Source organism: Jaculus jaculus, chromosome 2, assembly GCF_020740685.1.
Source record: "Jaculus jaculus isolate mJacJac1 chromosome 2, mJacJac1.mat.Y.cur, whole genome shotgun sequence".
NCBI classification, from domain to species: Eukaryota; Metazoa; Chordata; class Mammalia; order Rodentia; family Dipodidae; genus Jaculus; species Jaculus jaculus.
This window is the reverse complement of record NC_059103.1, coordinates 97,405,639-97,423,233: the sequence shown is the minus strand read 5'-3', so window position 1 is coordinate 97,423,233 and position 17,595 is coordinate 97,405,639. Positions and strand designations below refer to the sequence as shown.

Genomic DNA, 17,595 nt, shown 5'->3' with positions numbered 1-17,595 from the left:
CCTTCAAGAAACTCACCTTACCACTAAAGACAGACACCTCCTCAGGGTGAAAGGGTGGAAAACAATATTCCAAGCAAATGGAAATAAGAAACAAGCAGGTGTAGCTATATTAATATCGGATAAAATAGGCTTCAACCCAAAAATAATCAAAAAAGACAAAGAAGGCTACTTCCTACTTATCAAGGGAATGATCCATCAAGAAGATATTACAATCATAAATCTGTATGCACCAAACACAGGGGCACCACAGTTCATAAAACAAAACCTACTTGACAATAAAACAGAAATAGCCACCAACAACATCACAGCTGGGGACTTCAATACATCATTATCAGTAATAGACAGATCATCCAAACAGAAAGTCAACAGGGAAGTAAGAGAGCTCAACAAAACCATAGATCACTTAGACCTAACAGACATCTACAGAACTTTCCATCCCAAATCCACTTCTCAAGAGCCCATGGAACATTCTCCAAAATAGACCATATACTGGGTCACAAAGACTGCCTCCAAATATTTAGGAAAATTGACAACCTTAAGCATAAAAACCACGTGATCATTTCAATAGATGCAGAAAAGGCCTTTGACAAGATACAACATCACTTCATGATCAAAACATTAGAGAGAATTGGCATAGTTGGTACATATCTTAACATAATAAAGGCAATATACAAAGCTCCAAAGGCCCAAATAATACTTAATGGAGAGAAACTGGAGGAATCCCCATTAAGATCAGGAACAAGACAGGGATGTCCTCTCTGACCTCTGCTTTTCAATATAGTTCTGGAAGTCCTAGCTCAATCAATAAGACAGGAGAAGGAAATAAAAGGGATATAATTTGGAAAGGAAGAAGTTAAGTTAGCTCTATTCACTGATGACATGATTGTATATGTAAGAGACCCAAGGGACTCCATCCCAAAACTCCTGAAGGTGATTAACTCCTATAGCAAAGTAGCAGGATACAAAATCAATGCACAAAAATCGTTAGCATTTCTATATGCAAATGACAAAGATACAGAGAAAGAAATAAGAGACATAGTCCCATTTTCAATAGCAATAAAAAAATAAAATACCAAGGAAGTGAAAGATCTATACAACAAAAACATAAAAACACTCAAAAAAGAAATTGAGGAGAACTTGAGGAAATGGAAAGACCTCCCATGTTCCTGGATAGGCAGAATTAACATTGTGAAGATGACAATCCTACCAAAGGCAATATATAGATTTAACACCATTCCAATTAAAATCCCTACAGTGTTCTTCAAAGAGATAGAAAAAATGATCTCAAATTTCATATGGAAAGGCAGAAGGCCTTGCATATCCAAACATATCCTCAGCAAAAGAAATACCTCTGGTGGCATCACCATACCTGATCTAAAGCTATATTACAATGCCATAGTAATAAAAACAGCATGGTACTGGCATAAAAACAGGAGTATAGACCAATGGAATAGACTTGAGGACCCAGACTTTCGGTGAAGCAACTATAGCTACTTGATATTCGACAAAGGCCTGAAAAATATAGGCTGGAAAAAAGATAGCATCTTCAACAAATGGTGCTGGACAAACTGGATAACCATAATAATGCAGGAAACTGAAACTTGATCCACACATTTCCCCATACACTACACTCAAATCCAAATGGATCAAAGACCTCAATATAAGATCAGAAACTCGAATACTACTGGTAGAAAATTTAGGAAGTACTTTCCATGATATAGGAATGGAAAAAGACTTCCTGAACAAAACCCCAGTAGCTCAAGATCTTAAACAGTCACTCAACCAATGGGATCACATGAAGCTGAAGAGTTTCTTTACAGACAAGCACACAATAAGCAAACCCAATAGATTACCCACAGAAAGGGAGAAAATATTTGCGGGTTATCCAACTGACAGAGGCCTAATCTCTAGAATCTACAAAGAACTCAAACATCTAAACAGTAAGAAGTCAAACACCCCACTCACAAAATGGGGCAAAGAGCTAAATAGGCAGTTCACAGAGGAAAAAACACCAATGGCAAACACACACTTAAGAAAATGTCCATCATCCCTAATCATCAGAGAAATGCAAATTAAAACAACTATGAGAGTCCACCTTACCCTAATAAGGAGAGCAAACATCAAAAAATCAAACAAAAATAAATGCTGGCGAGGATGTGGAGAAGTAGGTACTCTCATCCACTGTTGGTGGGAATGTAGGATGGTACAACCACTTTGGAAAGCAAGATGGAGACTCCTGAAATATCTAACTATAGAGATACCAACAGACCCAGTTGTTCCCTTACTGGGCATCTACCCTACAACCTTCAAACCATAGGCCAGAGAGATTTGCTCAACCATGTTTGTAGCAGCTCAATTTGTAATAGCTAAGAGTTGGAATCAATCCAGATGCCCATCACTAGAAGAATGGATAACTAAGATGTGGTATATCACAATGGAATTCTATACAGCAGTAAGAAAAAATGACACAAAGAAATTCAAGGAAAAATTGTTGAGCCTAGAACAGATCATTCTCAGTGAAGTTACCCAATCACAGAAAAAAAATCGCCACATAGTCTCACTCATCTACAGCACCTAACCTGAATCTACCCAAGATACCTTACATACCCAGCAAATATCTCATGGACTAGACACTAGGATGGAGGGGGTGGGAGGGGAGGGCATCAAAGGGGTGAGAAACACTAATCTAGACCCAAAGGGCAATGTTACCATCAAATTCTACTTCCTAAAAGGCAGACCAAATGGCTGAACCTTCACCAGGCCCTTACAGGAAACACGTGAACCCCAAGACACTGGATAGGGTAGGATCAATTCTAACCTAAATATTCTACATCTTCCCTCCCTCCCTCTCCCCCTCCCTCCCTCCCTCTCTCTCCTCTCTAACTCTGGTATATTAGTTATCTTTTTCCTCATTTTCTTAGTGGGCACTGACCTGTAACTCCTAGTACCAGCATGGGGCTATCATCCACAATGAACTTTTGATCAGAGAAACCTACAAGGTTTCCTGAAAGAATGACAGATTTCTTTCAGAGTACTTGATGACCCACCAATGGTCAGTGGTAAGACCCTATTGCTGAAGACTCCATATGCAGCTGACACGTAAAATGGAACTGCATGGCTGGAGGCCAGGAGAGAGTCAGTCCCCAGACAGTCAGTGTGTCTAGTGCCAGAAGGTGCTACATGGGCGACTGGGGGAAATGACCAATATCTGTCCAAGCAACTCATGGTCTAACCTAATTAGCAACAAATAACCTGTTGTGATGCCCACACAAGTGCAATAGTGGCACACAGCCATGGTGGGAAACCAACTGCTCTTGATTTGGCTAACTGATCCCCTCAGTGGTGTAGGACCCATAGCTGGAGCTGGGAAACAAGTCAGAACCGTATCCAAACATAAGCCCACTCTCCAATATCAAGCTACCATCAATCATGGGCTACAAGAGGGCCTACACCTATTAAACTCTCTATTATAAAAGTAAGGTTTATCTCATTTGTCCTGCTCACTCTCCATTGGAGATTCTGCTTCTCTTTTTCAGATAGATGCAGATCCTAAGGAGAGAGCCACACCATCATACCCCAAAAAGGCCCCGATTGAAACTAAGGAAAATTGGGAAAACAAGCAAGGGTGCTATTTTCCTGGTGAACTGGATACCAGCACAAGGGGGAAGGAGACCAACAAAGAGAAAAATCAACTCCTACCAAATCAGAAAGCCAGAGCCTCAGAGGCCCCCAACACCTCAGCACTGAAGCAGACCAAAAATGAACCCAACATAGCTCAGGGAAATTTTGCGGAAGTAGGGGTGGAAAGAATGTCAGAGCTACATGTTGGGTCATGATATGCAGAGACATTTATCGTACCAATAACTGTGGGCTAACTCCACAATGCACGATCCATATACATCAACAAGGAGGGGCCAAAGGGGAGGGGGTAGGTCATGGATGAGCCTAATAATGGTACCAAACTCCCTGTATTTGCTGAATAGAATTAAAAAAAAGAATAAGACAAAATCAACTTCAATCAGATATAAATTATACTAGCTGCTTTCTATTATTTTACTATTTCATATAGCCGTTCAAAAACTTTATACACTTGATGTATTATGTAGTAATAAGAAAACATTTTCATTTTTCATATAAAAGTTCAATATCCCCAGACTTTGACACAGGAGTAAAAAAACCCAACTCCAGCCCCTTTAGCCTTCTTGCCTTACCTAACAAGAGGAGGAGGAAGCTGAAGAGTGCCTTGAGCCACCTCTCAATAATGCTATCATATTGTGAACTTTTCAAGGGATTATTTCATTCCTTAGGTCAAAGACCTCATAAGCTAGTCATCGACACATAGTCTCACTCATCTGCAACACCTAACCTGAATTTGCCCAAGATGCCTTACATACCCAGCAAGTACCTCATGGACTAGACAATAAGATGGATGGGTGGGGGGGGAGGCAATCAAAGGGTGGAAAACAGTAATCCGGACCCAAACGGCAATGGTACCATAAAATTCTACTTCCTAAAAGACAGACCAAATGACTGAACCTTTACTAGTCCCTTACAGGAAACACCTGAACCACAAGACACTGGAGAGGGTAGGATCAAGACTGACCTAAATCTCCTACATCTTCCCTCCCTCCCTCTCCCCCTCTCCCCTCTATCTCTCTTCTCTCTAACTCTTGTATATTAGTTATCTTTTTCCTCAATTTCTTAGTGGACACTGACCTGTAACCCCCACTTCCAGCTTGGGCCTACAATCCACAATGAGCTTTTGATCAAAGAAACCTACAAGGTTTCCCAAAACAATGACAGACTTCTGTCAGAGTAATTGATGACCCACCAAAGGCCAGTGGTAAGACCCTATTGCTGAAGACTCCATACGCAGCTGACACGTAAAATGGAATGACATGGCTGGAAGCCAGGAGAGAGTCAGTCCCCAGACAGTCAGCGTGTCTAGTGCCAGAAGGCGCTACATAGGCGACTGGGGGAAGTGACCAAGATCTGTCCAAGCAACACATTGTTTAACCTAAGTAGCAACAATTAACCGGATGTGATACCCATACAAGTGCAATAGTGGTACACAGCCATGGTGAGGAATCAATTGCTCTTGATTTGGCTAACTGATCCACTCAGTGGTACTAGACCCTTAGCTGGAGCTGGGAAACAAGTCAGAACCATACCCAAACACAAGCCCACTCTACAATATCAAGCTACCATCAATCACGGGGTATAAGAGGGCCTACACCTATCAAACTGTCTATCAAAAAAGTAAGTGTTATCTCAATTTTCTGGGTGCTAACTCACTCTCCGTTGGAGAATCTGCTTCTCTTTTCCAGATAGATGCAGATCCTAAGAAGAGAGCTGCCCCAACATACCTCAGAAGGGGCCCAACTGAAACTAAGGACAACTGGCGAAATAAGCAAGGGTGATGTTTTCCTGTGAACTGGATACCAGCACAAAGGGGAAGGAGATCAATGCAGAGAAAAATCAACTCCTACCAAATCAGAGAGCCAGAGCCTCAGAGGCCCCCAACACCTCAGCACTGAAGCAGACCAAAAATGAACCCAACATGGCTCAGGGAAATCTTGCAGAAGAGGGGGCGGAAAGAATGTCAGAGTTACATGTTGGGTCATGATTTTCAGAGACATTTATCATACTAATAACTGGGGGCTAACTCCACAATGCACGACCCATTTTCAATAATAAGGAGGGTCTAATGGGAGGGGGTAGATCAAAGATGAGCCTAAACAATGGTACCAAACTGCCTGTATTTACTGAAAAGAAAACTAATAAATTAAATTAAAAAAAAAAAAAGAGATGATAACAGTTAGAAGTGAAGGAAAAATATACTGAGTTAATTCCCACAGAAAATCCTAGAAAACCTATAGATATAGAGTTTAAATAAAAAGATTTGTAATATTGCCAGATTCAAGAGCCACATAAAAGAAAACAGTTGTCTTCAAAAATATAGCAATATACACAAAAGTAGATGAAAAAGTATTTAAAATATATTTTGATATATTTTTAAAACTCATCAACTAGTATCAGTACATTTACTGCATAAAAGTACAAGAGAATACATTTACCTAAAAGTGAACCATGAACAAATACTTAACTATAGCTAATATGGTAACATGAATTATAGCAATGTTCTTATCTTATTTGAAAACTGAAAAATAAAAATGGGACGGCTGATTAATAGCCAACTGGGAGACACCTATCCAATAAAACAAATATAGTATGGATTACAGAATCTAGTTGGGAGTTAGCAAATTCTATTTACACGGTGCCAGATAACATATGGTTTTAGCTTTGTGGACCATGTGGTCTTTGTTGCAACTACTCATATCTGCCTATGCCATAAGGGGCATGACTTTGATTTATATTAAGAGAAAAGTAGCTTGCTCCTGGTAGGTAGGTAGTTAGGGACTGGTCCATGGAAACACAGATGCCAGTGAGCCTGCCCTTGCATGACTAGAACTCGCATATGATTCAGTCTCAGGCAGTCTCATGCAAGGGGGCTGCAAGCAACAACTCCTACATCAGCTTCTGACTTCTTCCTCAACTTTGCTCCTGCTTAATCCTGTGAGCTGGCCTTTACTAAATCAACCTCTTATCCCAACAACCAATCAGGTTTCTTGCTCCCACAACAAAGCCTAGTCATGAGGCTCATTCTAATTGGATTCATACAATTGGACCTGAGCCACATGTGTGAACTAGCTTAGCCTTCCCAGCCTCTTCTCTCCCTACTTATGTGAGGGGCTCATCTCCATTCCCCCTCCAGCCTGTCAGAGAATGGGGATAATTTCTTTTGCCTGGTTGCTTTCCTGGTTTGCTTCCCCTCTTAACTCTCCCTAAAATAAATCTCCTAATTCATAATTTAACAGCCTCTCAGTTTGTGCTCTCAATTCTTTGCTTATATGAGTAAGAACCTGAGACCTGAGAGCTTTTGGCTTGGGAGTTCTAATCCTCCAGAGCTCTATCCAGCATCAACTGATATCATCACACCAACCCAAAATCTTGCTGTAAGTCACTCACTGTAGAGTGTTCTAAACCTTCATTGAAAATTCTTGTAACAAAATATTATAAACAATCATACATATTTTTTAAAATGAACAAAAACATTAAGATGAAAATTTAACATAAAACATGAATTAAATGTAATAAGTATAGTATATTTAGGAAACAGGATCATGTATACACATATATAAACCAACTCTAAAAAAATTACCATATATACTCAATGAAATTTCGGTAAAAAACTTGTAATTTTTGTATTAAACTATAAGATGATTGTGATGGTAAATCTGGATTTTCAATTTGAACAGATTGAAAGATAAAGGAAATTAGGAAAGCATAATTCTAGGTATACTATGAAGGTGTTTCTACAGGTCACTGACATGTACAACATTAAACTGCGACAGAAACTGCACTGAAGCCGGGCATGGTGGTACATGCCTTTAATGCTAGTGCTTGGGAGGCAGAAGTAGGACGAATGCTGTGAGATTGAGGCCACACAGAGACTATAGAGTGAATTCCAGGTCAGCCTGAGCTAGAGTGAGACCCTACCTCAAAAAACCAAAAACCAAAAACCAAAAAAAAAAAAAAAAAAGAAAGAAAGAAAGAAAGAAAGAAACTGCACTGAATATGGGTTCCATCATCCAATGGGGGCTTGGACGGAATTAGAAGTAGTAGAAGGGGCTGGAGAGATGGCTTAGTGGTTAAGCGCTTGCCTGTGAAGTCTAAGGACCCCGGTTCGAGGCTCGGTTCCCCAGGTCCCATGTTAGCCAGATGCACAAGGGGGCGCACGCGTCTGGAGTTCGTTTGCAGTGGCTGGAAGCCCTGGCGCACCCATTCTCTCTCTTTCCCTCTATATGTCTTTCTCTCTATGTCTGTCGCTCTCAAATAAATAAGTAAAAAATGAACCAAAAAACAAACTTAAAAAAAAAAAAAAGTAGTAGAAGGACAAATTGTCAGTAGGTGCAAGGTTCTTCCCTCTTGAGCTGCTGAGTTTTATGCCTCTGCATGTCTCCTTTTATGGACTTCAGACTTCAGCTTCTTCAGTTTTTAAATGTGGTCACACATCAGAGATGCTTAATTGACTTCCAAGTCCTTTTTGCCTTGACCTGAGGCTGCATTCTTGGAACTTCTTGGTCTGAGACAGTTACTGGTTTCTATGAATTTCCAACTTGGAGGTGACCAATGTGGGACTATCGAGTCTTGCATGTATAAGCTAATGCCATAATTTACTTTCTATCATTATAAACATAGTCTATTGATTCTGTTACTAAGAAGGCCTAGATAAATATAATGAATATAAAAATTTTATATAGAGTCAGAAATAAAAAAGCTCTTACTCTATTTTAAGGATAATAAATTACGGAAAATAAAACTATGGATTAATGCATGATAGTATTACTTCTTATCAGTGAAATATGACATTGTATATCTTCTACAGCTGGTAAAATATGTTCCATGTAGATTAAAGAACTAAATATAAAAACATAAATAGTTTAGAAGAAATACAGGGAAATAGTATATCAAACTATTCACAAACTTCATATAACTTTAAGTTCAATCAAGCAAAATGTATTAAATACAATTTCTGTTATTGAAAGAAGACATATTGATAAAATTGTAATTGTTTATTAAAATAAAACGTTAAAGAATTAAGAAAAAACAACCAGAGGAGACATATATGGCATGCCGTCAATAGTTATAATGTATGAAATATATTTTTAAAAGTCCTCAAATTCAGGCTGGAGAGATGGCTTAGTGGTTAAGGCACATGATTGTAAAGCCTAAAGACTCTGGTTCAATTCTCCAGATCCCAAATAAGCCAGATGCACATGGTGGCACATGTGTCTTGAGTTTGTTTGTAGTGGTTACAGGCCTTGGCATACCCAGTCTCCCTCTCTCTCTCTCTCTCTCTCTCTCTCTCTCTCTCTCTCTCTCTCTCTCTCTCTCCCCCTAATAAATAAAAAAAAATATTTTTCTAAGAAAAGTCTTTAAAATGGTATGCCTTGATGAAAAATATTGATAAAACAAACATGAAATTCTAATAGAGAGAACACAGAAGTCATACTGAAAAAAAGTGAAGAAACTTACAGCTATAATATAATCAGGCAATAAAGATTAGTTTTAAACTACTTTATAAAATTAGATTAAAAATAATTGTTTTATACCTAATAATAATATCAATTATTATTATCCAATAAGTGAAGATGTGAACACCTATTCAATTATGGTGAAAAGACAAACTGATCAAATCATTTTTATAAATAGTATATACTAAAGTTGAGGTATAAAGATGCTATATTGTACAGAAATTTTCCTCTGGGACACATACCTTATAGAAACTATCAGCTATTTCATGAAATCATAGAGAAATACAAAGTGCTTATTATTATTATTTTTTTATTTAGTAAACTCTTATCCTTACATTTCTTAGCTGGCATAATGATAATGTCACAGTAGTATCATCTAGGAGTGAGCTTCTATCTCGACCTTGTCCAAAGCTTTCACCATCTTCAAAGAGAAAACTGAAAAACATTTGTTTTTAAAAAACAGCTGTTATAATGACCATACAAAGCCCAATTTTATTATAGAAAATAACATTTTTATGTCATATTCCCTTCATTAAGAAGAAATAAATTACAGATTTGATAGCAAATTACAAAAAAAAAAAATTACATGTTGGGAATGATGGCACAGGTCTACAATCCCAGTACTTCAGAGGTGGAACTTGGAAGATTGGTTCAAGACTATCCTAGGCTTCATAGAGTGTTCCAGGTTAGCGTAGGCTACATGAAACTGATGATTTTAGAGAAAGAGAAGTTTTAAAAATAACTGCTAGTTGGCAATTCTCTAAACAAGGCTTGCATTTATATATTTTGATAAATATTACATACATACATATATACATACACATAATGCAACATTTTTTTGCAGTGGCAAGAGGTCCTTGCATGCCCATTCTCTCTTTCTCTCTCTAACTCTTTCTCAAATAAATAAATATTTAGAAAGACGAATCTAAAATGAGTTCCTAAGGAAGTTTAGATAGGTGAAGAATTACAAGGAAAAATAAAAAAACACACTAGATAACATTTCAAGGAAAAGGCTATTAGATAATATATGTTTGAAATTCATTTGGAATTTGAAAGAATTATTCGAATGACTGTATGTCCTTTGAACCCTTTCTTTTGATCTTATAATCTTTCTTTTGATTTTATCATCTTATTTCTGATTTTAAAGTCAATTCTATGGATAAGTGGAATAAATAAAATTAAAATCTAAAAACAGCTTATAAAGGGGAAAAGCATCTACTCTGACAGTATATATACTAAAGTTGCAACTATACATAATAGCTTCTGCTTGTAAAAGGGGGAAAATAGCTGGTGATATAGTTCAGTAGTAGTATACTTGCTTAGTGCCATGTGCCAGGGTCTGGGTTCTAACTCTAGCCCCCCAAAAAGAAAAAGAAAGAGATAGAAAGAAAAGAAGAAAGAAGCAACAAGAGAGGAAAAAAGAAACTGATGGTCCATCCAAAATATTCATACATTTTTTTAAAAATGACAAGATGATTTCTAAAGTTTCCTATGATGATCAAATCTGTTTTTGAATCCAAATTAAAAATTCTAAAGTACTGGTATACACTCAAGAAATTCACACATATGGTCTTATATGAATAGGGTTATTAATGTCTTAAACATTATTGTTCTGATGTGATTGATTTTCATTACTATCAATCATTACATGATGTTCAAGTATATAACAAAAATATTTATTAATAGACCTTATTTGCTTTGTAATTATAGCCAAACAAGGTGTTCAGTCAGTTCCAACTGCTTCCAAATCTACTTACTTAGAATGTGTACCAAAAACAAAATAAGCAAGTAAGTAAATACATGAATGAATAAACAATAATGCCATCTTTCTTTTTCTTAGTTTCATTACCAGATAGTTTTATTTTCATTTCCAAGATGAGTTTTCTTTCCTTACTTGGGGAGTGTGCAGATAGGCGGTTTGGATCGAATGATTTCCTTGTTAATAAGTTCCTTCTCCAAGTCACCTCCAGCCAAACACCACAGATAGTAAACTTCCTCAATAGACCTTTCTGCCAGGTAATCATTGTTTATATCTATTAATGGTGAATTAAAAAGAATTAATATTATCATTCCTATTTTCGTCAAAAGTCAAAAGAACTAGTAGCTAACATTCTGAGGAAGTATGCTGAAGAAATGGCTACTAGTGCTGTATGGATACAAGGTGCTTGGAAGTTGCCCACCTTACCTAACAATAAAAGATAAGAGGTTAAAAAGTCAGCAGTCCTCAAATCTGCAGGACATGACCTGGAGAAGCAGTCAGAAGATTATAGGGCTTTATAACAGCTGGAGCCCAAAACAAAAAACAGGTCTTGGGAGCCAGTGCCGGGGTAGGAAAATCAGAACTATCATTCATGACCACCTTAACTGCTAAGCCATCTCTCCAGGCCAAAGCATTTTTGTTCATAAGGCTTGTCCTCAGGAGAAGCCAGTCAGAGCCTAGCTTACCCAGGGGGACGGGAAACACTTTGTTGTGGCAGTGGCAGAGAGAAGGGAAAGCATTCTCCTGTTTAGTGAACTCATGTCTTAGGATTGTGACCCTCACAAGGGCTTCCCTCCCTTAGGTGACACTGGATGGATAGCATGTGTTGGCGCCAAGTATCACTCTTCTTGCCAGTAAGTGTTCCATGACTGGGAAATTCGAATTCACTTTTGGTAACAGGTTAGCTTCCCTCTGAATGTGGCTTGCGCAGTAAAGACAGTCAAGATCCTTCAGCTTGTCAAAATTCTACACCTACTTTCTGCAAACAAGTGGAAAGGTTCTTATTCCAGTATCTTTCTTAAAATAATTTTTTTTTCCCTATGAGAAACTCTCATGCCAAGCAGACCTCCACCGAGTTCCATTAGTCAACTTGAATTACAACAGGCCTGATTTCTCTGGTAAGAGAAGGGAGAAAGGTAAAGAATCTGGAAATTTCATTCCATTTATTAGCGGTATAGACTTAGAATTTTTATATTAAATGCTTGCAAAGGAGTAAGGGAAGAAAGAAGCATGTGGGTAGGCAAGTTACAAAGACATCCTTTCCCTCATGCTTCAAGGCAAAGGCAGCCTCTCCAGGAACTCTCTCTCATGACCCGACAAAACACGTACATGCTCCTCCAGCTGACCTCACCATGCTCATGTTGCCACCCTCACACCGACCTTCATTCACGACAGTGGTTCTCTGACTGCCTACCTTCCCATCAGACATACACGCAACGTGGCCACCCTCTCACATTGACCTTTATTCACGACAGTGGTTCTCTGACTGCCTACCTTCCCATCACACATACACGCAATGCGGGACAACAAGGAGGACCTCAGAAAAGAGTGTTTGCCACATGTGGTAAGAAAGTACAGAGGTGGAATATCAGGGATGGAGAGGTTCAACTGTGGATGGAGGTATAGGAGACAGGGGGTTGGGTATAGCTAACTAAAACTTAAAATGTATGAAAAGCCATATGAAAACCTACTTTTTGTTAGATAATTTAAAAAAGAAAGTTTTACAATTTTGTGTGTCATGATAACTTTTCAACAAAAGCACAATTTGCTGGTATCACTAAAGTACAATCTAGGACTTATAATGTTGATTCAAGAATGAAAACCTAAGATGGCGGCGTAGGTACCACGCCAAAACAGCCTGGGGGGGGAAAGACCAAAAAAAACTCAGCAAAATACACACTTTTACTAAAAAGTGAGGTGTATAGGAAGTTGAGGCGGCAGCGGAGAAGTGGAAGAGTTATAGAGCATCCAGAGCCTGCACAGGCGGGAACAGCGGCTCCGGGGCGGCTCGGCTACCCGCCGCAACCGCGGAGCGGCAGAAAACCGCCGGACTCTCGGCTCGAGCCGCAGGACAAGCCAGGTGCGGGATTTTCCCCTCACACCGCGCTCTCCGCAATTCGGGAAACGTGAGGGGAGAGCGGCAGCGAGCAACGGAGGGAGGAGCAAACCGCGAGGTAAAAGCACACGTGGAGAAGCGATACAACCAGAACAGCCGCGGCTCCCTCCCCTCCCCCGCCGCCTGAACCCAGCTCCAGCGAACACAGCAGCGGCCCGGGACCCGGCCACTCCAACTTGGGCTGACGGTGGGACCCAAGCAGGAGCAGAATTCGGCAGCAACTTCAGCAGCTCCAGCACCGGTACCAGTGGCCCCAGCAGCAGCGGACCCAGGAGCGGCAGCGGTGGCAGATCCCGCAGCAGCGGCTTCGGGGTGAGCAGCAGCGGTGGACACGGCAATGGCAGCTTCAGCAGTGGTGGTGGCTCCGGGGGTGGCAGCTACAACAGCTGCAGAGGCGGCAGCAGCGACTCAGTTTGCCCCGTAGGAAAAGCAAGTGCCCAGCTCCAGAAATCAGAACAGCAGCCCGACGACCCAGGCAGCAACTTGACTGAGACCACAATCACCCAAGGTAACTGGGATTGCACCAGGGAAGGGTCTCACTTGGTCACAAGCTGACTTGGATACCTCAACAGACCAGAAATCTAAACCTCTTTGTTGATAGAGGATCTGGTCATTATAATAACTACTCTTGCATACATACTCGGGGCTGTTTTTGATGGAATGGGTACAGTGTTTAGTTAAATTTTAGAATCTACCAGTATATTATTCCACTCAGCCTGCTTGAATAATCCTATAGCAGGGAAACTCAACCCCTAAGAACATCTTTGTAGATACTCTGAGAGTCTTAAGAGCCACACCTAATACCTTAAGGTCCTACCCTGAAAATATATTACATCAAATCAATTGATACAGCTAAGAATACACAGCTAGCTAGAAAATCCAAGCATTAACTTAATCCAAGATGCAAAAATATATACATTATAACACAAGAAACACTAAAAAGCAAGACGATATAAATCCACCTAAAAGTATTAATGCATCAGAAATGTCCTTCAGTGAGAAAGAGTTAGAGGAAATGCCTGAGAAAGAGTTCAAAAGAATAATTATAAATATGTTCAAAGAGGTCAAAGAACACATGAAAACAATCAAAGAAGAAATCAAAGAGGAAATCAAAGAGGAAATCAAAGGAATCAAAGAAGAGGCAGGACACCAATTTAATGAAATAAAGAAGGCAATACAAGACATAAATAGAGAAATAGAAATAATAAAGAAAAACCAGTCAGAATTACTAGCAATGAAGAACACAGTTAATGAAATAAAAAACTCTGTAGAAAATCTCACCAGTAGGATGGATGAGGGAGAGGACAGAATATCTAAGCTAGAAGATCAGGTGGCAGACCTAATGCAGTCCAACAAAGAGAAAGACAAACTTATAGAAAAGTATGAGTGGGAATTTCAAGATATTCGGGACACTATGAAAAGATCCAATATAAGAATTCAGGGCATAGTAGAAGGAGAAGAACTCCACTCCAGAGGCATAGTAGGCATCTTCAACAAAATCATAGAGGAAAATTTTCCCCAAGTTGGGAAAGAGGTGCCAATACAGATACAGGAAGCCTTTAGAACCCCAGCCAGACAAAACCCAGAAAGAAACTCTCCTCGCCACATTATACTCAAACTTCCAAACACACAAACCAAAGAAAAAATATTGAAAGCAGTTAGAGAGAAAAATCAAGTTACCTACAAAAGCAAGCCCATCAGGATTACAGCAGATTATTCAACACAAACTTTTAAAGCCAGAAGGGCCTGGAGTGACATATTCCAAGTTCTGAAAGATAACAACTGTCAACCAAGGTTACTTTATCCTGCAAAGTTATCCATCCAAATAGATGGAGAAATAAAGACATTCCATGACAAAAGCAGGTTAAAGGAATATCTGAAGACAAAACCAGCTCTACAGAAAATACCTGATAGAATCCTCCATGCTGAACAAAAGGAAAAGCACACATATAAGGAACCTAGAAAAAACCAGCCATACTCAAATACCAGTTAACAGAAGAGAGCACAGGTAGAACAAGTAACACACACACACACACACAAATGGCAAACATAAATACACACCTTTCAATAATATCTCTTAATATCAACGGTCTCAAAGCCCCAACGAAAAGACATAGATTTGCAGACTCGGTTAAAAAGCAGGATCCTACAATTTGTTGTCTTCAAGAAACTCACCTTTCTACAAAGGATAGACATTATCTTAGGGTGAAAGGTTGGAAGACGGTGTTTCAAGCAAATGGGCCTAGAAAACAAGCAGGGGTTGCTATCCTAATATCAGACAGGGTGGACTTTAGTCCGAAGTTAGTCAAAAAAGATAAGGAAGGTCACTTTATATTGATTAAGGGCACACTACAACAGGAGGACATTACAATCCTAAACATATATGCACCTAACATGGGGGCTCCCAAATTCGTCAAACAAACACTATTAGAACTAAGGTCACAGATAACACCAAACACGGTGGTGGTGGGTGACTTTAACACCCCACTCTCATCAATTGACAGGTCATCCAGGGAAAGAATAAACAGAGAGGCATCTGGACTAAATGAGGTCATAGAAGGAATGGACCTAACAGATATATACAGGACATTTCATCCAAAGGCTGCAGAATATACATTCTTTTCAGCAGCACATGGAACATTCTCTAAAATAGACCATATATTAGGACACAAAGCAAATCTTAACAAATTCAGGAAAATTGAAATAATTCCTTGCATTCTATCTGACCACAATGGAATTAAACTACAAATCAGTAGCAAGAAAGGCTATAGAGCATACACAAAATCATGGAAACTAAACAATACACTACTAAATGATGAGTGGGTCAATGAAGAAATCAAAAAGGAAATCAAAAAATTTATAGAGTCAAATGATAATGAGAACACAACATACCAAAATCTCTGGGACACAATGAAGGCAGTTCTAAGAGGTAAATTTATAGCATTAAGTGCCTATATTAAGAAATTAGAAAGGTCGCAAGTAAACGACCTAATGCTTCGCCTTAAAGCCTTGGAAAAAGAAGAACAAGGCAAACCAAAAAGTAGTAGATGGGAAGAAATAATAAAGATTAGGGCAGAAATTAATGAAATAGAAACAAAAAGAACAATCCAAAGAATTAATGAAACAAAGAGTTGGTTCTTTGAAAGGATAAACAAGATTGATAAACCCTTAGCAAATCTGACCAAAAGAAAGAGAGAAGAGACACAAATTAATAAAATCAGAAATGAACAAGGTAACATCACAACAGATTCCAGAGAAATTCAAAAAATTATAGGGACATACTTTAAAAGCATATACTCCACAAAGTATGAAAATCTGAAAGAAATGGATGATTTCCTTGATCTATATGACCTACCTAAATTAAATCAAAATGAGATTAATCACTTAAATAGACCTATAACAAACATGGAGATCCGAGCAGTTATCAATAATCTCCCAACTAAAAAAAGCCCAGGCCCGGATGGATTCACTGCTGAATTTTACCAGACTTTTAAGGAAGAGCTAACACCATTGCTTCTTAAGCTTTTCCAGGAAATAGAAAAAGAAGGAGTCCTACCAAACTCCTTCTATGAGGCCAGCAACACCCTGATACCAAAACCAGGCAAAGATAGAACAAAAAAAGAAAATTACAGACCAATCTCCCTCATGAACATAGATGCAAAAATTCTCAACAAAATATTGGCAAACAGAATACAAGAGTATATCAAAAAGATCATTCACCCTGACCAAGTAGGCTTTATCCCAGAGATGCAGGGATGGTTCAACATACGCAAATCTATAAATGTAATACATTACATAAATGGGTTGAAGGACAAAAATCACATGATCATCTCATTAGATGCAGAGAAAGCATTTGACAAAATCCAACATCCCTTCATGATAAAAGTCCTACAGAGACTGGGAATAGAAGGAACCTATCTCAATATAATAAAGGCTATTTATGACAAGCCTACAGCCAACATATTACTAAATGGGGAAAAACTGGAAGCTTTTCCACTAAAATCAGGAACAAGACAAGGGTGTCCACTGTCTCCACTTCTATTTAATATAGTTTTGGAAGTCTTAGCCATAGCAATAAGGCAAGAGACACACATAAAAGGGATACAAATTGGAAAGGAAGAAATCAAGTTATCATTATTTGCAGATGACATGATTCTATACATAAAGGACCCTAAAGACTCTACTAGCAAGCTGTTAGAGCTGATCAAAACCTACAGCAATGTAGCAGGATACAAAATAAATACACAGAAATCAGTAGCCTTTGTATATGCTAACAACAAACACACAGAGGATGAAATCAGAGAATCACTCCCATTCACAATTGCATCAAAAAAAATAAAATACCTTGGAATAAACCTAACTAAGGAAGTAAAGAATCTATACAATGAGAACTTTAAGACACTCAAGCGAGAAATTGCAGAAGACACTAGAAAGTGGAGAAACATCCCTTGTTCCTGGCTTGGAAGAATCAATATTGTGAAAATGGCAATCTTACCTAAAGCAATCTACACATTTAATGCAATCCCTATCAAAATTCCAAAGGCTTTCTTCATGGAAATAGAAAAAACAATCCAAAAATTCATTTGGAATCATAAAAAACCTCGAATATCTAAAATAATACT

The 17,595-nt window shown here is 38.7% G+C and overlaps 1 protein-coding gene across 1 annotated transcript in view; it reads right to left on the bottom strand.

Moving 5' to 3' along the window:
* Tbck (TBC1 domain containing kinase) overlaps positions 1-17,595 on the bottom strand; it is a 211,079-nt gene that overhangs the window by 123,132 nt on the left and 70,352 nt on the right. Inside the window, exons 11-12 of the mRNA XM_004663001.3 lie at positions 10,993-11,131; positions 9,434-9,533 (exon numbers count right to left, since the gene is read on the bottom strand). Of these exons, the coding sequence (XP_004663058.2) occupies positions 9,434-9,533; positions 10,993-11,131 (239 nt within the window). The remainder of the gene's footprint in view (positions 1-9,433; positions 9,534-10,992; positions 11,132-17,595) is intronic.